The sequence below is a fragment of the Falco rusticolus genome, chromosome 2 (genome assembly GCF_015220075.1).
Source record: "Falco rusticolus isolate bFalRus1 chromosome 2, bFalRus1.pri, whole genome shotgun sequence".
In the NCBI taxonomy this organism is placed as follows: Eukaryota; Metazoa; Chordata; class Aves; order Falconiformes; family Falconidae; genus Falco; species Falco rusticolus.
In genome coordinates this window covers 115,177,333-115,202,143 of record NC_051188.1, presented here as the reverse complement: position 1 = coordinate 115,202,143, position 24,811 = coordinate 115,177,333, and the positions used below count along the sequence as shown (strand labels likewise).

Genomic DNA, 24,811 nt, shown 5'->3' with positions numbered 1-24,811 from the left:
ATTACCTGCTCTGTAAGATGCTGACACCTGGATTGCAGAAAATCTGGGTGCTGGAGGACTAACTGGTTCTTCTCCCATCTCTCTTGGCGGTGACTTCTAGGGCAGCTGGTGCTGTAGAGGCACTGCAGGAAAACAGCCCACTGACATGGAGGGCTCCCACTCCGTAAGAGGAGTTGGAAGAGGAGGAAACTGGTTTAGGTTCTACCCTTCCCCACACCAGTAAGCAGGCATGTAACCATGCTATAGCGTGTTTTTTTTAAAGGAAACTAGAATAGCAAAATAGGCAGTCTTGGAAGGCTTCATTAGCAGAATTTAAAAACGTGTGTGGATAATATTTCTTGTAGGTCACTCCATGACAAAGTTTCCTCTGTGCTTTAATTACATCTGGTAAAATCTTCAATGAAAGGTGAAAACAAAAGACTTCTATGGAACTGCGTGTGCTGGGGTTTTAAAGGAGGGGGTCTGTATGAGCTACAGAATTTCCTAAAGGAGGTCCATAAATTGCATTCTTCAGATGCTTTTCAAAGTACTTATGTATAACAAACCTTCTTAGGAAGAAGTACACCGGCAGCAATAATTTTTCAGGCTCGGTCTTTGTTCTGTTGGTAAAAACTACTTCACAGTAGATCATAGATGTATATACTTGATACATAGAAATGTAGATAAATGTGAACTTCATGAAACAACAAGGCCAAGTGCAAGGTCCTACACCTGGGCTGGGACAAGCTCCAATATTAATACAGACTGGGGTATGAATGGATTGAGAGCAGCCCTGTGGAGAAGGACCTGGGGATACTGGTGAATGAAAAATTGTACCTGAGCTGGCAATATGTGCTTGCTGCCCAGAAAGAGAACCGTATCCTGGGCTGCATAGAAAGCAGTGTGGCCAGCAGGCTGAGGGAGGTGATGCTTTGCTTCTGCTCTGCTCTCATGAGACTCCCACCTGGAGTACTATGTTCAGTGCTGGGGCCCCCAGCACAAGAAAGACGTGGAACTGTTAGAGCGGGTCCAGAGGAGGGGCATGAAAATGGTCCAAGGACTGGAATGCCTGTCCTGTGAACAAAGGCTGAGAGAGTTGGGGTTGTTCAGCCTGGGCAAGAGAAGGCTTCAGGGAGACCTGACTGCAGCTTTTTGATACATAAAGAGAGCTTTTAAGAAAGACGGAGAAAGATGTTTTACCAGAGCCTGTAGTGACCAGACAAGGGGTGATGGGTAAATTGAAAGAGGGTGGGTATAGATTGGATATAAGGAAGTCACTGTTTATGATGAGGGTGTTGAGACACTGGAACAGGTTGCCCAGGGAAGCTGTGGATGTCCCATTGTTGGAAGTGTTTAAGGCCAGGTCAGACAGTGCTCTGAGCAACCTGCTCTCGTTCAAGATGTACCTGCCCATGGCAGGGGCATTGGACTAGATAATCTGCAGAGGTCCCTTCCAACCCAAACCATTCTGTAGTTCCATAATTCTATGATATACTGGATAGCCTTCCCAAACAAATTGAACATTTTCATTATATTGTAGTCTTCAGATAGGAGCAAAGAATAATTTTTAAATTATTCCCTATTATTCCTTTAATAGGGTAATTCATCTCCACAATTGTGATGCTGTTTCTCCCCTTCTCACATTTTCTGGGCTCAAACATTTCAGACAGAATGTTGAAGGAAAATGTTATAAAGCAAATTTTAATGCAAAAATTACCTTTGTGATACTCATTCAACTATAAAGGTTCCCATATTCTGCAGCATGGATGTAGTATTATACAGCCTGTATTTGGCATTGCCTTCAAAGCCCCTTGGCAGTGCTCCGGCGATCCATAGTGACATTCCTCTTGCATCACTGGCTTGTGTAACAGGCACTTAAGTCTCAAGTAGCCCTTCAAAGCAGTGCTTTGAATTAAGTAAGTCACCCAGTGCTACCGCACTTCCAGCAGTAGCGACGCAGGGCTGTCCCTGCCAAATCAGCCTGCCCAAGACATCCGCATTGCACGTCGTGGAAGTCCCACAAATGCTTTCCACCTTCATGTGTGTTACACGTGACAACCACGTTACCAAAAAGACTACTTTCAGTCATATCAGAAGTGACTGTTTCTACTTTGCACTGTTTTAGCAGGAAGGTTTTTTGTTTAATTATTTTTTAAAAAGTATTAGTACTATGCTGTTAGGTTTTGACTCTTTTTTTTTTTTTTTTTTTTTTTTCCTTTTTTTTCCTGGCATTTAAAGAGCTGTGGACCAGGAAGAGATGTACTGAAAAATATGTTCCCTGCATCATATCCAGATTACATCTTGAACTGTAGAAAATTTGAAAAAAACTCTTCAAAATAATAAGGAAAAGCAGTCTTTTTTACTTTCTCTTCTTGGTGTCAAATCAGGAAAAAAGTTTGTTTTGTCCAGTTAGATGATCATATAGTCACAAAGAAAAACAGACCATACCTATATACTGTTGAATATGAGACCAGCTATTCAACGGATCAAGCATAACAGCTTACTACATGAAGAATGGCATTCTCAGATGTATTTTATGCTCTTCAGTTATCTTTGAAGTTTTAATCTCCATGTAGGTGCATTAACAGTATATCACTCAAAGCTCAAAGTCTGTATAGAGTAGAGGTGAGTACTCCATGCTGTCCAGTTTTTTAAAGCAATTTGATCTTCGGTTAGATAGTCAGAACTTATTTCCTGTCAAGTAAAAGACAGAATGTTGTATATTTATTTGTTGATACATTGAAAGTATTGCAAACTTGATTATTTTGTAAAAACAATTGAGCTGATGTTCCACTGTAGGTAAAGAGACCAAGATTTTCAAAGCTACCGATTATTAGTATGTACTTCAGCTTGACAACCTGACCTAGCGCCTGTAAAATGTTCATGCTGTGAAAGCTTGGTGCTTGACACCATAAATTATAAATGAAGAGCTAGTGGAAAAAGTGACAGGCTGACTCAATGAAAGAGAGAATTACAAAGCTGAAAAACATTAAACTGACCAGCTGTGTGGATATTTAATCAAAAGAGATAAGAAACATTTTATTATCATGAATATAAACCTAGGATATCTCTGGGAATATTTGTTGTGAGTGGAACAACTCTTCTTGCTGATGAGTTCCATTTACTTTGGTATATTTTTGAGGGTCTGCATTAATAAAAGGTAAACATTTAATAAAGCCAAATGTTAATCTCATGGTTTGTGTTCCTTCCTGGAATGCTTGTTTCATATGAGTTCTGCTGAACTCTTTTTCTGCACATCATGGTCACATTCAGACTATAGCAGTAAGGCCAACTATGGTATTTCACTTCTAAACTAGATAACTTATCAAGGAAATAAGATGCCACTTCAGGAAGCAAAGGATAAAAAACTTTGCCTGAGAGCACTGACACCTTTGAAAGTCATGACTGCTTCTGCTTTGATATGCCCACAGCTTGTGGCTCTCCTGATCACTTGCCTTACCTGCTGACAGCTAAAATCGTTACTAATTACATCACCTTTAACAAGCAGAAAAAGTAAAAATCAAGGCTTGATAGCTCGCCCCTATCCACTGTATGTCGCTTGCTTTCTTAGGTCATTGGGAGATCAGGAAGCATGGCTTTTTTATTTGAGTATGAAATGCTAACTATATCCTATTTATATGGCATTGGCGTAGATCTGTAACGGGTGAGGATAATAACGTCCTGTCACTTCTGGAGGTTCATGTATAAGACTTGGAGATAAATTCTGGGTTCAGACTGCAACAATGCAACAGATGGGGGTTGAACAGCTATGCTTTTCCACCCTCTGTACCACTTCATACAGGTACCGTTAGCATTATGGTTGGCTTGGGAAAGCAGGGTAGTCAAAATCTGACATTTATGGGCTGTAGGAACTCTCTGCTTTCTGTATTATAGCTTTTATGCCTACAAAACAGGAATGACCCCGTTTCATTTTATGATGTAAAAATATGGTCTGAACATAGGTAAACTCTTATTTAGCTCCTGGAGTTAAGAAGTTACGCTGAGCAAAAAGCTACTACAAAAGCAGTAGAAGACAGAGTAGTAAAGAGTCTTTGGCTTCAGTAGGTGTGTCTGCGCCACAACAGAATCGCCTGCCTTCGTGTTTCATGCCTGAAGCATCCCCAACTGTTGTTCCCACGTCTGCTTTCCCTCTGTGTTAGTTCCAGACTCCTGATTCTTGCTCTGAGCGGTCTGGAGCAACATGCTCTGCACCTGTGGGAACTTGCACCCTCAAGGGTCCTGGCAAAAAACCTGACCTAGTCCCTTGCCTCAGTTCTTGAGTTAGAGATTCTCAGACAGCTCTTCACGGGGCTGTGCTGCCAGTCAAGCACAAACTCGCTTTAGTTGCTTCAGCCGTGGTACCTCTCCTAACATCTGTCTATTCTGTTCCTCGGAGTCACCGAACAGCTAATTTTTCATTATGGTTATTAAGTAACTACTAGAGGAAGCAGTGGCCATCTGTCTTCCCAGTCCCCATTTGTCACTTTTATCAGCTGTTCTCTTCAAAACTTCTTTCTTTAAAAGGACGCTGTGGAAAAGGTGTGTGTAGATTTTGGTTCTAACTCCACTTGAAAAGAGACAGATGACCAGCTTGAAAGGTACCTCTGAATTAACCTGCCCGGTTATGCAAAGGCAACAAACCCTTGCAATACCATTTCCTACTTCACTAATAGGCTACGTCTTTGGATCAGTGCAGTGTAAGACACAATGCGTACCGAGGGCGGGTTTGATTATCCCCGTGAACTGTGGGAAGTTTCCTTCCCCCTTGAAGTGGAAATCCCAAGAAATGCAAAATACGGGAGAAATAGCTATGGGATCATTAACTTCATAACTAGTCTGACTGACAGTTACGCACAAGTGTTATTATACTTTTCCAAAAGTTATTTTTGGATGTTGTCATATAAACTTCTTGTTCTTTTTATCACCGCTTAGAAAAAATAGTACGGTAAAAGGCATAAAAGCAAATGCTCGTAAGAATGCAGAATAGGAAAGGTTAACAGCAAAGTGGAGAATATCAAATCTAGCATCACGACTCCACAAACCGAGTCCCAATCTAATAGGATTGACTTCAACACAAAAGTCATTCGTACTTTACCAGTGCAAGGAAAGATAAATCCATTTGTCTGAATTTCACTTGTTTCTAATTTCCCTAATGAAGATATACTCAGGTTAATAAACAGAGTTGACAAAATTGCCAGGTTTTCATGCTCATTTAGAAAAATCTACCCAATAATCTACTGTTGATATAAGCTTGATGGTGAATTGAATATCAATTAGCTTTTTCAAGTCAGAATGGCAATTATTACATAGGGCAGCTAGACTCCTATCATGATTTTGTGACTACTGTTTTTATCAGCGTTCGCTCTTGCCCTCATTGTATCTCACACGTGAAACCAAAAGCTTAGGGAAATAATACAATGATGTGACTTAAACCAGCTCTGGTGTCTTTTTCTGGACCTGTGAACAGCATTAATTTATCTCACTTCATTTTAACAGCAATTCCCGCTGAAATGGAATATCTTGTAAATGAAAGCTGAGTCAGTGCTTAAGAATACACTGTTTCCTTGGTACCTAAATTCGCTTCCCCCCGCCCCCATCTCATTCTTTCTGAGGAATCCACTGAAGCAGAGCAGTCTGCTTCTACCTACCAGGACTTACTCTTCAGTTCTGTGTACACCACCTGTCCTGGAGGGCTGACTTTGCAGTGCTCAGCCCCTTCTGATGCCTGAAAATTGTAGGAATTCATTCCTTCTGCCTGAGCTGTGGATTTGAAAACCTCCTCTTGTCTCACCCCCCTGTTTGGAAGTGCAGTGTTCAATTAAATCACTTTGAAATCACTTCGATGCTGCTTGTGGGGAAAAACCTGTGCTCTAGGCTAGGAGAGGTAGGACATCCCACAGTTACCTGAGGAAAATGTGGGGGTTCATGTTTCTGAAGTAAACTAATTTCTTTTAGATGTGAATATGCTTTTTACCGCAATAATTTTTTTTTTGTGTGTGTGTGTGCTTGTGAATAAAACTCACATTGGAGAAGCAAGGACTTGCATTAGACTTCAAAATACATAATGTTTATGGTTGTCTTAGCACAAAACAACCTGCTAAGCAGTAGAATATGTAGTTAAGATCTATCTGTGTAGAATTTGGGATTATATCTATCAACCCAGAAAGATTTTGGTGCAGAAATTGTCATGTATTTCTGGTCTGACAGATACATTTTCTACATGCTTGGTTCGTTTGGTGCCGCTGAATGTATTGGGTTGATTCCCAAGGCTCCACTTGGTATTCATGAAATGAAATATGGAACCTGCCTTCCTGGGAAAGGCTGTATCTTTTACTGATGGGTGTTACATGCCTGTGACTGATAAATTGTTTAATTTCTCCTCTTTCTTTGGAACATTTGTCTGTATTATGAACAGGGATTAAAGTTGTGTGGTAAGGCAGCTTTGATATTGAAAAAAAGAAAATCAATGTGTTATCCTAGTAGAAAAAAACATTTAAAGACTTCTGTCTTTCATAAGTTGTTTCAGAGAGATGTTCACCATCAGAGTGGTCGTATACGCATGTGCAGAAACAGCATTAAAGCATGGATGGTTGCATTGGTGTGGAGGTAGGAGAATCTCTAGTTGCACTTAACACCAAGGAGCTGCTGTTGTCGGTCATTATGCAGGGAGCCTTTTCTCAGTTCTGTGTAAAACAGCAGTAAAGGTCATTTCTCTTTCCTTCATTCACCTGATTATTCTTTTTTGTACACTAGAAAAATGTTTTGCAAGATACATACTTTGTACAGAAAGCTGCTACTAATTTCATACCTTGGCTTAAATAGTTGTAAAGGCTAAGTTGGCCAAAGTCTCTATTTTAATTGTACTGCGACTACTTAAGGAGTGAACTCAGTGTGTTGCAGGATGTCTTAACATAAAAAAACTTTATTTAAATGAAAGTGTCTGAGCATAATTGACCAATTTTCAGAATTAACCAGGTTTTCTATTTTGTTGATTTGTTTGTCAGTTTGTTTTGGTTTTGTTTGTTGTTGTTTTTGTTAAGTATTTTATCACTATTCTAAATATGTTTAATGTGGGTACAAAAATAATGGAAAAACAAGAACATAAAATTTTACTGTTCTTTCTTTTGGTTGCAAGGATTCTTGTTGCCTGAAAAGAAGTCTGTCACTTTTTTTTTTTTTTTTTAAATCTTACTATGTCTCAAGCTCCAATTTTATAAAATAGATATTTAAATTTTTCCAATATTTCAAGTATTTTCTGATCCTAAAAGTAAAAAATGATAAGTATGATCATGTCGATACCTACCTGCATCTACCTTGAAGCAGAGGTGTGATAAGATACAGGTATGTTCAGTGGGCTGTGTCCAGGTTATAAATTGTAATTGATACTAATTGCTTATCAGAGCATTTTGATAGGTGTTTAAAGCATTGCAATTGCTTATTTTACAATAAATTGGCATTAAGAAGGAAGTAAAAATGCTCTTGTTAATTTAAGAAATGTTTGTGGTTGGATACTTTAAACCCTAAAGTTAAAGCTTGACAGACAGCCTGTGGACATAGACTTGCTACTTTTTTTAAATCAGCTGTCCTGCTTTTAGAAAAGTACGTGTTAACAACACTAAAAATAAGCCACAGTAAATGCAATAAGCAACTAGTTGACTGTATGTTCTAATTATGGTCTTAGTGTGAAAGTAACATGTAAGGACTGGTGTCTATTGTTCCCTGAATATGAAAGCCCAAGGCTTCCTCCAGGAAGGCTGACTCTTATGACCATCCATCAAAATTTACAGTGATAATTTCAACAGTCATTTCTAGATACAGAAAGTTTAGACATGAAGTAGACCGTTTACAGTCTCAGAAGATGCTGGCAAAGCACAAATACCTTAATCCCTTGGTGCTGTAGGAGTCATGAAATTAATTAAGCCTATTCGTAGAATTTTAAGTCTCAGGTATTGCTGGGTTTAATTTAGATTTGACTTTTTAAATAGAGACTTTGGAGATGCTGAAATGCACATTGGAGTATTTGTTTAGAATGTGAGGGTTTTTTCATCCTACCATGGCTACATGCCTTGTTATGATTGTAAAACTGCTTTTTTGTTCATGCAAATGTAAGTTCAGTGGATGTCCGTATAACTTCCCATTCCACAGATATAATCATATATGATGTTCATGACTTGTTCTTCTAAAGTAACATGATGATACAATTGGGGATCAATTACGTAGCATGAATAATGAATATAAAAATCCAAATGGTTTGTGAAGCAGGTGTCTTCTTTCTTTCCTTTACCTTCATAAACCGATTGCTGAAAAGTATATGGAGTTGAAAACTAAATACTTGGCAAATGAATTGCAAACAGAAGGGAACACATAAGCTTGCAAAAGGCTCTGTAATGACATATTGAAGACCAAAGTGTTGGTCTTCAATATGTCTTATCCACTTAATTGTTCAAATGAAATGTCATACTATTCCAAGGTTCCATTAATTGCTACTTCCATCTCACTAGCTTCGATGGTTTGACAGTATATGGCATAACAGTGCTGAAGATACAGCTAGAATCAGTTGCCCCTGCCTCCAACAGTTCTCTCAGTAGGTGCAAGAATTACTCTTTCATTTTAAATAATTACATGAATCAGCTCTCTCCGTGTGGTGTCTTATAATTCTAGGTAGCAAGAACATAGTACAACATTTGGTTTACTTATCTTGCTTATTTACATGGTACAGTCACATACAAATAGGCATTTCATAATCCAAATTCAATAAAAGCCAACCCCCCCTAAAAAAAGCGCAAGAAGAGAATAAATAAGAGCTTCCTCTTGCTTTTTCTGTTTAACACTTAATCCAGTGAGGTTACTCTGATGTTAACTGAGGGGTCTGCAGTGGTCGGCAATGCTAATAATAATACAACATGAGAATAAAAGGATTCATGTTGATTTTTCAAGTGAGAATGGAAGAAAGGCAATGTGAAAAAGGCTAATGTAAAACTGAAGCTTTTGGTATGAAAATGTTGGCTTATATTCCGGTGAGAGATGGAGCAGTAGGATTACAGCAGCCTTGCACTCTCAGGAGAGCATGCATGTTTGCATTTAAGGTACGGAAAGGATAATTATATTGGCTCTGAAATAGCAGGAGCACTATGAAAGTGTAGGAAAGCATAAAATGATATAGCAAAGAGCATAAATTTTAATTTCATTTAAAAAATGATCTTACTAGAAATAGGTAATATGGTTCTCCAGGAAAAAAAAAGGCTGAATAAGAAAGGTGGGTAGTGGCATTTTATGCAAAAGAACCACTGTTTGTTTTAATCTTAGCTCAGAGCCATAGGATTTGAAATTATATCTATCCAGGTAGTGGTAGGCAACAGTAAGATTGAAACAGATAATGAATCATATTAGAAAACAGGGTAAATTATTCCTTAAGCATCTGTATGTAATGTATAGAAAGAAAAATGGTGCTGTGGGGGAATTAGTTTATGAAGGTGCTTACTGGAAGCCTCATGTAACTGGGAGTAAAATACTACGAAGTTAAAGCCAGGCAGTTATCCAACACAAAAAATACTGCACCCAGTCTAATAATGTTGCAAACTTCTTGGGACTGAGGATGTGGATTTATCATGACTGAGATTATTCTGACTGGTTCTCATTCGTTAGAGGAGAATTCTGATTGTGTGTTAGTGTGAGTGGGCAAATGTGAAAATGAAAAAGGTGGAAGTGAACATTCCTTTTTAAAATCTGTCATTGGGAAATCGGTGTTCAATAAAAAAGGCCATTTTTGGATAACAGCTCAACCTACATTAGAGGTAACATGAAAGCAGAAACTAGAAGTATATATACACTTGTAATAATTAATGGAAAAGAGAGGATATATGGGGAAATCAATACACGTTACAAAACATGAAGTGTAGAAAATTGAAAATAGAAGCTAAGTGTGTTAGGTAAAAGCCCAAGTCTCACAACACTCTAGAAAATGGGAATTTCTCTATTGTATTATGAATAAAAATGTTTGTGTGCATAGTATTGAACTATTTTTAGAAAGATGCAGAAAATAAGGTGTTCAGAATTGAGAAAATTAGAAATTAGTAATTTATTCGTGTAACATGAAGAATATGAAGTACTCCCCATCTGGCATAAATAGTTCTTTCCAAGAGTCCTGAAAGAATTGGCTAAGGAGATCTCTGGGCTACTGATGGTAAATTTAATGAGTTTGGGGACTCGGGGAATTCAAGAATATTGGAAGAGCGTAGGTGTTAGAGTACTGGTTTGAAAAGAAAAGGAAAGCACCATTAACCAGGTAACTAGATTTTTATAAAAATCACAGCATTGGAGAGGATTTAAGAAGTCATTTAGCTCCCTCCCCTCTGCCCCAAGGCAACATGAGATTATGTAGAAACCAGGTCTGACAGTGTTTAAGGTGTCTTAAAAGCCTCCTATAGTGGAGATTCCCCAGCTTTCCAATTAGTCACAGCTATCCCTCTTCTTTACAACTGTAGGGGTAGTACAATTTTTCCTGAAGTCTTAACATAAAACTATTTTTACTGTCATTTAAATCCCTTCTTCCTTTTTGACCATTAACACAGAGAACAGATTATTTTCTTCTGGTTTAAACACCCGTTCGCACACTAGAAGACTGTTAGTGGATAGTCCTAATTTAACCTCCCAGCTAAATGACTCCAGTGCACTCGGACCTTCCAGAGCACGGCCTTTCTAGAGATCCCTTCGTTCCCCTTGCTCTCCTGTGGTGCCTTTGCAAGTGAGCCAGGGATTTTTGGAAGTGAGGCACTGAAAACCAGACACAGCACTGCTGCTAGAGGCTTGTAAGCGCTGAAGAGGGGGGAGGGATTACTTTATGCATTTTGCTGGCTATAATCCTGTTTAGCTCAAAGAGCGTTGTCCATACTTTGTTTACTATATGATTTGCTATGACCCCTATGTACTTTCCCGGCAGAATTGCTACTAGACAGGTGCTTCTCATCCTTTATTACTGCAGCTCATTAATCTTGCCTAAACCAGATAGCTGTTGCATGCAAAATAATGGAAATACTGGAAAATTATTGAATTGATACATATATAATGAATGACGGTTCATTTGTTTTATGAAAAACAAGCCTGGTCAAAAACCCCAAGCATTTAAATAATTTTTCCCAACTGATGACACTTTAATTGCCAAAGGTAACTAGCATATTGCATATCTCCCCCTTCTTTCTGTCTTCCTCAAGAAGACAAGCCACAGATGTAATATGTTTAGACTTTGTAAAGTATGACAAAAATATTACAAAGTGTTCTGACAGTAAAAAACTTACAACATTTTTTAGTAAATGGATTTTTACAAACTGACATCTAAAGAAACTTTAAGGTTTCTTTAGGATTTTTAATCTTTAAGGACTCTGTTAAATCACAGAATTTGAGATACTCCTTACACATTCAAAATTCTAACTGGTCTACATTTTTCATCGGTAACATGGAAATAAGTAGAAAATCTATTGCTGACAAAAGAGTAGTAAGTAAAGAAAGACAATTTGCAGACAGGGAACAGCCTTCATCACTTAGTAAAGTTCAGCTCTTAAAAGTAAAACTTGTTTTAATATAAACAAATTGATCTTTGTACATCCAAGAACAAAAATGCAACCCATACTGGAAAATAATGATGAAAAGGAGTGATTCTGTAAAGGACAGTGATCTTGATAGAATAATAACTGCCTGTAAGTGCAGTGCTGCAGTAAAAAGTAAGCTAATGTGACCTTGGATATACAAACAGGTTATAAAAACAAGCATGGTTCTTTATCTTAATGTGTATTGTTTAGAAGGAATGAGTTCAGAATACTGCAGGTTATCCTATTTTTAAAAGTGAAACAGACTATAAAACCTGGGAAAAAAGTGCACACACGTCAGAAGAGAGCAGCAACTCTCTTGAGGGCTGGGAGTGAGAGACTTTAGAAGCTCAGTGTGTTTGTCCTGTAAATATAAACTGATTGCAGTTAATAAGTTCTCAGAGAAAAAAAAAAAAAAAAAAAGGTGCCAGCTTCGCCTCTTTCTGGGTGACATCTGTGATGACTGCCTACCCTTGTGGAAGGTACTGAAACTTCCATCTGTTGTTTGGGTATCTTTTAGCCAGTGCAGATGAGAGATTCCACACACAGGGCATCCATAGCTCCCGAGGCTGCGGTGTGCGATTGCTGGCTGAGCTGCGGAGCAGATAAATGGGGCCGACGCGCTGCCCAGCCTGGCAGCGAGTGCTCCCTGCTCCCAGCGCAGGCACTGGCGAGTCCCTGCCAGCCCAGCGTTAGCTGGGTGGGATGTGGTGGGAGCCACCTGGACTGCGGTCTGGCCAAGTCGTCGTCTTCTGAGCTTTGGCATTTTTTCATGGGGTTTTTCCCCACTGGTATTTTTCTGCAGCTCCCTGAGTTACTAGTGGTGTCTTAAGAAATGAATGTCTGCCATTCTGTTTTCTTTGCAAATCTTTGGCTTTGGCTTATCCACTGTAGAGGTAACAGTGAAATGTATTAGTCCACAATGAGTGGGAGATGAGGCTGGGTGATCTGGTGGCCTATCTGATGTTGGAGTATGAAGTTGGCCAAAATCCGTTATTCATTTAAAACTGTTAGGTCAGGCTGTCTGGAGATGCATAAAGAAAAAAGAAACCGGTGAAATGAATCTTTGGAAGGCTTGTTCATTGTAGACTGTAGAGTTCATCTTCAGAACAGTATTTTGGAATTAGAATTAAAATTCCACAGTGCCAGTCCTCAGAGTTCTGCTCATCATAATTTTAAATAAAAAAGTTCCCTCAGGACCAGGCGAAACCTCTGAAAAGATTAATTTCAGTTGTAAAGTCTAATAATAGCAGTGTAAGATATATATATAAAAAAAAAAGAAACTGCAGCTCAGTAGCGCATAATGAGTTATAATAATGTAATATCTATTAAAGTGTGCACTGAAAAACAAAGCTAAACAATTTTAAATTCTAAGTATGAACTGTGCAGTTAACTAACACAATAGAATTACAGCTGTATATTTGTATTGTTGTTGGGCAAGTGACAGTATCCGTAGTTCAGTTAAGGAAGGATGAGCAAGTGCTAGATCTAAGTTCTTTTTTATCCAAAGAGATATTTTAAAGGATCTCTGTGTTCATTTTCAATCATGACATGACTTGGTGATGGGAGACCTACACTCTTTCACTCTTGTTCACTTTGCAAGTTTTATACTCTATCTCACCTCAGAAAAGTGGCTGCTACAAGTGGAGGTTGGGTATCAGAAATGTCAATAACATTGCTTAGTCGCAACCAATTTATTTATAGTTTTTTTCATAAATATTAACTGCAGTAGTTCCAGACACACACTTTTGCTTATGCTGGCAGCTAATGGCTTCCCCATAATGGCCACTTACGTGAAGGCTCATTTAAGAGGTATGGGGCTTTTTATGGCATATAAAGGACTATAAATAAGTAAACGTAGGGACAAGGGTCAGTAAGTGTAGCTTCCTGGACCCATTAACTTTTTAAGGGAATTTTCTCGTTTTAAGCATCATATGTGTAGTGTCCACCATCTCTTTTTAGTCTCTTTGCGTGTGAATTTCCAATTCTTTTGAAACTTTCGCTGTTCTGCGGTCAGAGGAGAAACATTCATTCCTACATGTAATTCAGATGTACACATGCGGGCATTCTTCTTAGTCTGGATTTCTTTGGCAGAGTGAATTTTCTGCCAAGGAGCTCAGAGTTGGAAGCTTCTTGGCAGTGCAAATTTGTCTGCCATCAGGTCTGTGCTGCTGGGGATAGACTGCTTCTTAATTACCTCATTTAAAGATAGCTTGGGTATCTCTGTCCCACACTGAAGTCAATCATGTAGATATCTCCAAATCACTGAAGTGTGTGAGGATTTTATTACTTTATCTGTGTCCTCATTTTATATAGCTGGCCCTGCTGGTTTCACCACTTTCCTGGGGTTTGTATTTCTTTGCCATAATGTTTACTTGCTCTGTCAGTATTTGCACATTTTTGATTGATAATTATTTTATGTCTTGTAATACAAGTGCTATTGGAAAAAGTATTTTAATTTTTATGATTCTCATTTCTGACTCTGAAGGTGGTAGTATTTTAAGTCTAGTTAGTAGTTGTCTGGTTGTCTGAATTCTTCAGTTGGAGGTTCTAACATTTGGTGGCTATAGGTGAGCATATGTGAGCGTACAAGAGGCTTGGTATGTAAAGTGTATCAAAAACTGTATTTTAACAAAACTCAGTTATTTGATGGGGATAATTTGGTAAATGTATAGAAGAAATATTATTAGATCATGGTTCAACTAAATTTAAACCGCATACTTTCAGTGATGAATTTACTCTAGTATTTAATTTTTTAATGTATAGCTTTGAGCTTTCAAGTAGTAGATTAATTCAGGCAAGGAATTAATTAATTTAGGCTCCACTGAAGAAATGAATTAGTTTTCCTTCCTGTATTTTGGGGCTTGTTCCATGGAAGTATTAGTTTTTAATACCTGGATGATGTTTATTAAATCATGGTCCTGCTAACACAAAAACTGTAAAACTGTAATGACACTTCAAGCCACAGTCCTGTTTGTAGAAAGAATTCATTTCTGCTTGCAGATCCATAGCTTTAGCAATAACGTATAATGGGGTTTATTTGATTATTTGTTTAATTCTGTATTAAAAAATTAAAATGTCATCAGAATGGCACTTGCTAAGCAGCAAGATATAACCTCAGCTGAAAACCAAGTACATTTACAAATAGTCCACATTTTCTGGGTGGAGAGAGGAGTGGAGGAGAGATGGAGAGAAGAAAACAAACTCCTAAGATGAACTGAAATATATCCTGAAACCAGCTGAGCATTTGGTCTTCCCTGTGAAATGGAAATATCTAAACCCAGTGGCTTAAATTTTTTGGAGGTGACAGATCTGCAGTACTTTATAACTTGAAGGTTTACACAGGCAGCTGCTTCATCACAGGCCACATGGGAAGACACTTTTCTGACTCTTCAACAAGAATACGGTAGCCTGATTCAAATGGGAAATACGATGACAGCTGTAAATCACAGCTTTTTAAGTAAGCATGAGGCAGCAATAGTCTCAGTAGGGTAGTGATTCCATTTTTTGGAAGTAAAATAGGGCTTTTGAAAAAGTGTATAGATAATGAAAATAATCTTCAAGTTATTCACAAAGCTTCATAAACTGGAGAAGTGGTGAAGAACTGGGGAGCAGAATACTCTCCTTCGTTGAATATTCTTTTTAAAATGTCATTAGTTTCTCCAAATAAATCATTAAAATTTTATTTGGTTAATGTTGAGCTTGTTACCTGACTGTAAATTGACTGATAAGACCATTTCAGTTTCAGGTTAGAAGTCAACATGCATTCACATATAGAGGAACTCTAATTGTCACTGATACGAAAGACAAGGGAAGATGCTCGGTGGCGTTTCCTCTAGTAAATTGGTGACTTCCCTTACCAGTGTGCCTTTTCCATAAGGGAAAATCCCATGGTGTCTGGCTTCTGCTACTGCTGCTGTACTGCTTTACAGAAGCACGTTATTGACAGCTGAACATTGATTATTTGAACAGATAAAAGGTGGAATATACTGCGTAACAGCATAAAACTCCCAGATGTATGGAGAGAGATGTGATAGCTTCATTTTTCTCTGTCATTTAACCACCTAAAGAAGAACTGGAATTTGTGGGCTGTAAGGAGGAACTGAGTGTTCCAAACACAGCAACTTTATAATTAAAATAAACTGCCCTATGCAATACTTAATTTTATGTTTAAATCTTAATTTACATTTCTTAAACTAGAGGGTCAGATGAAACAGTTCCATTAGAGGGCAGTAGTACATGTAGGTACAATGTCTCATGTACTAGATATTTAGTTTTCATGTCACTATGAGCTGTGTTCTGTATAATTTTTGCATTATTACTGAAAGGAAGAGAAGAATGAGGCTAATGTAATTTAACATATTAAAATAATAAGAAGCATTTTGTAAAATACAAGAACACACATGCTGTCATATATTAAAAAAACCACGATGAGTATGACAGAAGTGGTGGAAAATATATGTAGGAGCTTTCAGCACTGTGATGTTATACCTAAAATATCAACCCTAAAGTTAGTCTGTGTTTTTTCGGAATTATACAATATATATATTGTATAACTTTATTTCTGGGAAGTGTATGGGTTTTTTTTAAAGCATCTTACTTTTGAAAATCTGTTTATTTTTTTAGCTTTAATGCTTAAGTCCATGTGCAGGCTTTCTAGATTTCCAGGCAAGGGATTGCAGAAATTTGCGTGCTTGCTCAGGCACCGTTTAATGATTAAGCATCGGTAGCATATAGTGATTTGACAATAATTTCTGCAAAAGATTTACCCTGTATGTATTTAACTGTGTATGAGTTATGTCTTCTAAGACATTTGATAATGAAATGTAAGCCGTGAAAGCCTATATGTTTAGATACTGGATATTCCTACTCTAATATTTTAATTGTTAAAATAGTTTTATGCAGATGTACCTGGCTAGTATAGCACGTTCAGTCCATACCAGTTCAATACTTTACTACGTTGTGTATGTCTAAACCAAGCAATACCACAAACATACCATTTCTTTTTCCATTTTCAGTTGTGTTACTTGATACTACAGCTGCCCTCGGAGAACTAGGATGGAAAACATTTCCTTTAAATGGGGTAAGTCACTCACCGTTTTGGCTTTATTGTCTTGATTTTGGCATTCTGAGTGAATGGCTGTTATACTTGGGTGGACATTCTTGCAGCATAGACTCATCAGAAAGATTTTAGTTGTTCTCATGACTGGAGCAGCTTGTCTTGTAAGTAGAAATAACAGCTGTGAGAGTGACATGAGTACACGTTATGATGCCCTTCTTTTGCTTTTCTGAGTATTGAGAATCTATATTGAAATCCAATTCTGTTACACATCATAAAGTTTTATATTAAAAATTCCTATGCTGGAGGAATGTGTTATGACTACATTTTTTGTGAAATAAAGAATCATTTTAGATTTTATAACTTGAAACAAAACTTTAATGATTTAAATGAGGATTAATATAGACTTTAGCATCTGGTAAAATTGTATCAGGTTAGCTAAATCACAAAAAAACCCATTATAAATATGTTAATGTCATTAAACCAATTTAAAGATTTAGAGAAAAAAATTGAAATCTTTTGCTTTTTTCCCTGCACTGAGCAGTCTAGATTAAAGTTCACTGTTCCAGTTTAATGTCATACCGTTAGTACAGATTGCCAGGAAGCACTTGATATTGCGTGCAGGACCCCAGGGTGTTAGCGGTGTCTGGAATACTTGGAGATGGTGTGCCCATCCGAGCAGGGGGAAGGGGAGCATTTTTACTCTTTGAAGGTCACCCACCAGTGCTTTGTCAGTGGCTACACTTCCAAAACCTATCTTCTCTTTCCACCCAGCTAATGCACATAACTGAATATCAGAGGCACTTGTAGTTTCACTTTTTAATTAAGATAAAATATACTGGAGTGTTTAACACCTATTTTATCAGCTTCTAGATCTGATGCCACTGCACATCTTGTATATCGCTTATTTTTATATTACCTGGCATTATCTCTTAATTCTTGTGTATGAGGCGTATAATTACTTGCTTCTCTGAAATGAGCTCAGAAAATACTGGTTTTCTGAGTGAAAAATGTTGTTTCATTATTAGTTATTTTATTTCTTGTGATCTCTTCCAGAAGGAAGTAAAATTGTCTATCCTCAGCACCTTAATAGTCTATTTTTATAAAATGCCTTCTGTGTCTCTGCCTTCAGGGATTTCAAGCAATGTGACTTTTCTCAATCTCAGCCTATTTTCAACTTTATAGATTACTCTTTTTCAGGATTTTCCATTTTCTTTTGTATTCCTGGACATAATTTCAGTCTGCTACAGCTGCCTCTGTGGTTTACATTTAGTATGCAGTCTCATGCAATCTGAGTTATAATTTTGCAAGTTTTTCTTCCTTCAAAAATTCTAGACAAAGTAAATACTGCTGTAGACTATGATGAGAAAATACAGTGAGGGATTTTTTTCTTTCGCAAGAAGCAAATACCGTCATATACCAGGATGAGAAAATATAGCAAGGAATTTTTTACTCTAGCTTTGTGATGAGCTCTGTTGAATTGAACAGGCAGGCTGGCATTTGGAAAGCACACAAGACATAATTTCAGTTATTCTGTAAATTCTTAAAAGCTTTAGTTAGCCCCAGTAACAGTAACCACATTATAAGAGCACAAAAAGACCTGTAGTCAAAGTAGATTTAAAACATAGCTATTACAACATGACTATTTGGTTGGTCATATATACCCTTAATGTTAGTTTTGCAGCATATTGAAGTTTTCAGGTGTCTTAGGATCTTTGCTGTGTTTTAAGAATTCGTAGCACTTACTAGAATACAAGGAGTTTAACTTTAAGACTGCACTTGGGATTCAATTTATTAGAGAATTTCCCAAATAAGTATAATTTTTTTTAAAAAAAAGCTAGAGTAAATATGTGGGAGAAAAGTAGTTTGTAGCACGAGGAAAACATGGAGAATAAGGCTGCCTGGGCCATAAAATAGGCAGAAGAGGCTAGAGTAAAAACTGTGAGAGGAACTGGATAAATTAAGTGTAGAGAGGTAGTAAAGGGAAGTGTGCAGGTACTGTTAACTCAGGAAGAAAATACGTCTCAAATCTTAATGTATTAATCTAAGCTGTAAATGGGATAAAGATTCATGTGCACTACAACAGAGAAGGGTTTGAACACTTTTTGGGAAGTTGGACAGGAGAGAATACATGATTTGGAGAAGCATGATCCATTTAAGAAAGAGGCTATGCGATGTTGGGCACACTCGATATGCAGACGAACAAGATTTCTCCTTTTCTCACAGTGGGATGACGAAAAATGTCTTAGGTCAACATTCTGGGAAAGGCTCCTGTGAGCAGTAGGACCCAGTGGCAATGCTGCACCTCTGAAATGGTGCAAAAAGAAAGAACAAACAAAACCCCCAAATAAATAGCGGAGACAAACAACTTTTATGAAATGAGAAATGAGAGTTATTTCTCTTACTGAGAGTTATGCAGAACTGCTGATGAAAATCAATGTTTGCTGATTTTTCAGAGCGTCATTCTGACAAACTTCGTTAAAATATACCAAATGTATGTTCTGGTATAGATATTTCAACATTCCAAAAAATGCATAAAGCCATTAAAATATGAAAAATTACATTACTTTGGCTAATAAAATATTAAAGATACTGAAGTTAAAAACTAAATTGGAATGAATTTCTAAACTGTTTCTATTTGTTATTCTGGGATCCTGTACCATACACAAAGGTAAGAAGAAAGTTGGGCTTACAAGTACTCATGTAATTAACAGAATATGACATTTATATGCTTCAAGTCACTCTTGTATGCAATCTCTGAAACAAAAGGCCAATGTTCATGTTAATTGTGACATGATTCTTATTAAAATAAGAGGCAAAATAGTACTTTTGCTGTCAGCTAATAAGTCGTATTATACTTACTGATTTAGTAAAGAACAACAAAAATGTTCTTTCTGTACCTTGCATGAATATCAGATATGTTGTTTTATGTCCATAGTGCTGAGTTATTTATCTATCCTAATATAATTCAGAATATGGCATAATTATTGGTGTGACTGAGATTTTCACTGCAGAAGTAAGAACCTATTTTGTCCCATGTTGGGCTTATCAGCATTTTCCATTTTCTTGGAGAAGAGTGACAGATTTTGGTTTGTTTGTGCTTTTGATAGAGATTTTTGTTCAGACACTTAGTAAATCTTACATGTTAATTACATGGTACAAAACAAACAAACAAAAAAGTATGTGTTTGGTGTTTACATGTGTAAGAAAAATGCCACTGACATATAGTTACTGCTCTGATTAACATTTTTGAGGTTAGGAGGATGGGATGATAGGTTTTCTTGAGACTGTGACATTAACAGAAGTCATTAATTTACTGGCATACTCAGTCACAAAGAATGTTTCCATTAAACTAAATAGCAACTGAAATATTAATGCTTGGGATTTAGGTAATATTGAGTATGCCTCAGAGATTTTAAACTAACAGGCTAGGGTGAAGTAGGAGAAAAAGTTAGGAGGTGTTCTTTTGGAATTTGCAGAACCTTAACCTTTACCTCCCAGACTTTATTTATAGTGCATTCATAATGTAATATTAGCAAGCTTTCAGCAGTTTTAGTAACCTCTAGCGGTACCTACCCAAGCAAGTAAAGATGCAACACAGTAGTTTTGTGTGTGGCATTTGTATGCAATCCCATCATTTAGCTGCAAAGATGAGTCATGTGCAGTTGTGCTATCCATTCCTTGGTAATATAATATGTGATTTTATTTTTTAATTTTCTTCCCAATTATTTGTGCAACCTTCCTGAAGCACAAGACTACAATAGTTTTTCTTAGAAATGTGTTTTCTTCATTAGCTTTTCAGATTTTTTCCTTGTACTTTGAACAGGTAATAAAGTAAGTGCTTAGAGCTGCAAAAATGCAATGTAAAACATTACTGTCTTTGAGGTCAATAGCATCAGCTTTTGTTGATTGAGTTCCAATTTAGCTTCTCGGTGATGGGCTGTCTAAAATTTCAACTTTAATAATGGACACATCTGATACTTCCTCTGTTCTTTGGGCTATAGTTCAAAATGACCGATTGATTTATGAAAAAGCATGTGCTATGAGATGAAAGAAGATCTTTACTCAACAAACTGTCACTCCATAACCTTGAAAATGCAGAAGGGTTTTTTTTTAATTTATTATTGGTATAAAAAATGGGAAGGAACCCCTTCATAGGTTTCAAAAGAAGATGTGAACGTGAGCAGGCAAATCGAGTTCACGTGAACCATTATCCAGGGCTCCAGCTGAAGTCACTTTGCTGACCTTGGGGACACGGTTGGTTTTTTTTTTTAGGTTTTCTCACTACAGCCTGTGGTGCTGTCACTGTTAGCAGGGCATTTTTTTTTCCTAGGAGATTAAGCACTGTTTAAGTGGTTAATAAGATTTTGAAAATTAGGTAGGAAAGGAAAAAAACTGAAAGCCTAACTGAAAAGTAGTGGTCCATAAGCTTCACTTATCCATTAGCAGTAATGCTAATAAAATTATGTACCTTGGGCAACTCCACGTGTTAGGTTTTTTTTTCCTTCTGACTTCAACGTAACTTTTTTTTTTTTTTAAATATTTATTTCCCATTGCATTAAGCAATGTAACACAATATTGTGAGCAAAGTTTGCTCATGAGCTACAGTTTGGAGACTATTGTCATAATGGCTTGTCTATTGCTGGTAAACTTCTATCATGACTACTACTACTTAACTCTAAGAATGCTTCATTTTGCATGACCTGTATCTACTTTGCAACTGTTAGTTTGGAATGAAATGTTATTATTTGAAGCAGAAAAGTAATCACAGAAAAATACTCTGCTTCTAATGTTAATCTAAATTTTAACTTGTGTGTAGCCACTTCATAAGCTCCAAAACATTTTAAAATTACTGCAAAACAAGGGCAAGGTGTGGAAAAAACAAAAGAAAAAAAAAAAAAAAAACCAAAGAAAAACCCCCAAAAACTGATTTTTCAGATCAGTAAAAAATAATCAGCAAAAAGAAAAAAAAAATCCAAAAACAGAAAGCTGTGGAAAATTATTTACATGTGGAAGGGGCTTGTAAAAGCTACGTTGACTTGTCACAGTAGGCAAAACATATAGCCTTAGCAGTAAATAGACTACTAGAAGTCCTCCAAATATTTTGACAGCTGTGTGAGTACTAAAACTATTTTAATCCCAGTTCCTACAGTTATTTGAATAGCTACCTTGTCAACTGGTAATTTTCCTACTGATTTGAAGTAATTCTGTTTTGAATATCTTCTTTCTTCAGGGGATCTTTTAAGTGTGTTAATAACCCTCATTAATTTACACTTTGGGGGTGTGTGTGTGTGGTGTGTTATGTATCCATTGAGATTGGATTTAATCAAAGATCTGTTTGGGTTTTTTTCCCTTCCAGACTGATTATTTTACCCTCTCTGTTAAAATAATTGTTTTACAGTAAATGCATCACTCAACGATTCACTTTTTAGCTCCATAGCTAATTAGAAGACATTTCTATAGTTTATGGTAACACATTCTTGAATGGCTTAGGACGTTGTCACCAGTAATCACTCACTAATCTTTTCTCATGTTGTAATCAGAGATGATATTGAGGTTTCCCAGTGCCAGCCTGCAAGCGTTTCTTTCAATAGCTGCATCCAACTTCGCTTTCATTTCTTAACTGGTATGTCTGAAGGTGATTGGGCCAATACATCTTGGAACGTACTTATACAATACTTAAGATTTTTAACTATTCATTTTCTTAAGTAGATTGATTATTTTTTAGAATTCTCCTAATTTCCTTTGAAGTCACATAAACCCAAAACACTTCTAAAGGAAGAGAGAAGCTGAGGCCCCTTCCTTTATTAAAACTATCAATAAACAAAGCAATTCACAAAAGAAGTAGCACTCTCCAATACAAAGTCATTGGATGCATAAAGAGTAGAAATCAGGGTAAGAAGTTAGCTAAGAATGTTGACGGAAAGAATAAAGAAAGACAGTACGACTTTACTGTGTGAAATGATAATATAAGTACCAGGTTCAGCTTTAAGCACAATACACACAATATAGTAAGCAATATAAGGTGAGGAAATTATAAATAAGGGAGGACAGAGAAAGTAGTAAGAAAGTGGTAAAAGGTAGCAAGATAAGCAAGTGAAACATGAGCAAGTATCTGTGATACGAGACTAGGATGTACGCAGTGAAATCACTAATAAGCAAACAGAAAGTGAGGTTAGTGCTTATTAAACATGCTCAGGTAGCAGCATGGCATTATAGGTAAAAGGCAGGGAGCGTATGGTAGATATGGTGACACTCAGTGTCCACAGTTTAGTTCTGCATTTCATATTACCCTGTTATCTACAATCAGAGAACTATATTTTTCAAAAGATAACCACAAATAAATAGTACAGATTATAGCATGAAAGAAACCCAAATTCTCCTCACTGTGGTTCCCAGTCATTTGGATGTGTCTATGATATAGAAACCATGTAAGTTATGTGTGTCTGTAAACACAGAAATCTGCAAATCCACATGGGCACTTCAGTATTGATTTTAAGGATGATGGTGATTTGAACATTAAATGTAGCAGTGTAAATTAGAATATCATCAGTACTTCTAATCTTCACTTTTAATACTGTAACTAGTAGAACTCAATAGATACATACTTCTTTTATGACCAGAAGAACAATTAATCGGGTCACCCTGATATCACAGGCTCTAAGATTTCAGGCCTTACCACTACGTTTTCTGAGTATCAAGTATTTCACTTTTAAAAGACATCAAGAAACCATAATTTCCCTTGGTAATTTGTTCCATTAATTAATTAAATCACTATTTAGAACAGGGTTCCTACTGTCTGATTCTTCCTTCTCAGCCTCATATTGTATCTAAGTCGATGAATTCCTTTGTTGCTCCTACTACTACTTCTCACCATCATCCTTAAAATCAATACTGAAGTGGCCATGTGGATTTGCAGATTTGTATGTTTGGTAAGTTCAAATCATCGTGTGCTGCTTCTTTTTTTTTTGAAAATATGGACATGAGTATGTAGTATTTACAGTCAATTTCATTATTTTCTGCAGTTACAAATCATCATGCCATTTTTCTTTACTATTCTCCTGTTTAACCAACGAAGAGATGCCACTAGGCTTTCTCACTGCAGTAATAATACTGTGGGCTCGTGTTTAGTTGGTTCCCACTGTGACTCATTATTGTCTTCCAGAACTGCAGTTCTGTATCACATAGTAATCTATCTGTTAGGTGAAAGCGGCATTTCCACCCCTAGGTATGTAAATATACATCATCCTTCAGTGGGTGTTTCTGACCAAAATATTTATATGATTCTGTGTGACTTTCATGTTCTAAATACTTACCAAGCAACTTACTTTTGAAAATCTGATTAGAAAAAACCTCAAAAGTTAAAATATGGTATTTATGATGCTATATGACTATGCTATGTATAATACTTCCTAGTCTCTGTAATCTGTGCTTGAATATTGTACGCTACTTTTAGTCATGCATCATACGATACTCAATATAATGGCTGAAAAAGGTCACAGCGTGTTACGTTCACTAAACCATCTTTGTAAACATAGCTTAAGGTCAGGATTTGTGGGGTGAATAAGATACTTTAGGGCATTTAAAACCAGAATGAAGAACAACAATTTTATTTATCGGTTCCTAGTCTGCTCTGTGGTTAGAGAACTGTGACTTGGTGAACAAGATATTGTACTTCAAAGGCATCCTCCGCTTCTTACTGTGGTATGTTGTGGTGGATTGACCCCAGTCAGCAGCTAAGCCCCTGCCCAGTCACTTGCTGCCTCCCACTCAGCGGGAAGGGCAGAACATCAGAAGGGCAAAACCTTGTGGGTCAAGATAAAAACAGTTTAGTAAGTGGAGGGGGAAAAAAGTCATGCAAAAGCACTTACTCACCACCTCCCACCAGCAGACTGATGCCCATCCAGTCTCCAAGCAATGGCTGCTTTGAAAAAAATACCACCACCAGCAGCAGCAGCAGCTTGATTGCTGAGCATGACGTTATATGGGATGAAATGTCCTTTTCGTCAGCATGTTTCCCCTCCCCACCTCTTGCCCACCCCTAGCTGGCTTTTTGAGAGGGCAGAGTTAGAAACAGAGGAGGCCCTGATGCTGTGCAGGCGCTGTTCAGCAGCAGCTGCAACACTGACTGGGGTGTTACCAGCACTGTCGTGGTCACCAGTCTAAAACACAGTACCATATGGACAACTAT

General features: G+C 37.1%; 1 protein-coding gene across 2 annotated transcripts in view; it reads left to right on the top strand.

Moving 5' to 3' along the window:
• The window catches only part of EPHA6 (EPH receptor A6), a 513,653-nt gene that overhangs the window by 21,238 nt on the left and 467,604 nt on the right, over positions 1 to 24,811 (top strand). For both annotated transcript variants that reach the window (XM_037378259.1, XM_037378258.1), the window contains exon 2: positions 16,580 to 16,644. In XM_037378259.1, coding sequence (XP_037234156.1) covers positions 16,580 to 16,644 — 65 coding nt within the window. The remainder of the gene's footprint in view (positions 1 to 16,579; positions 16,645 to 24,811) is intronic.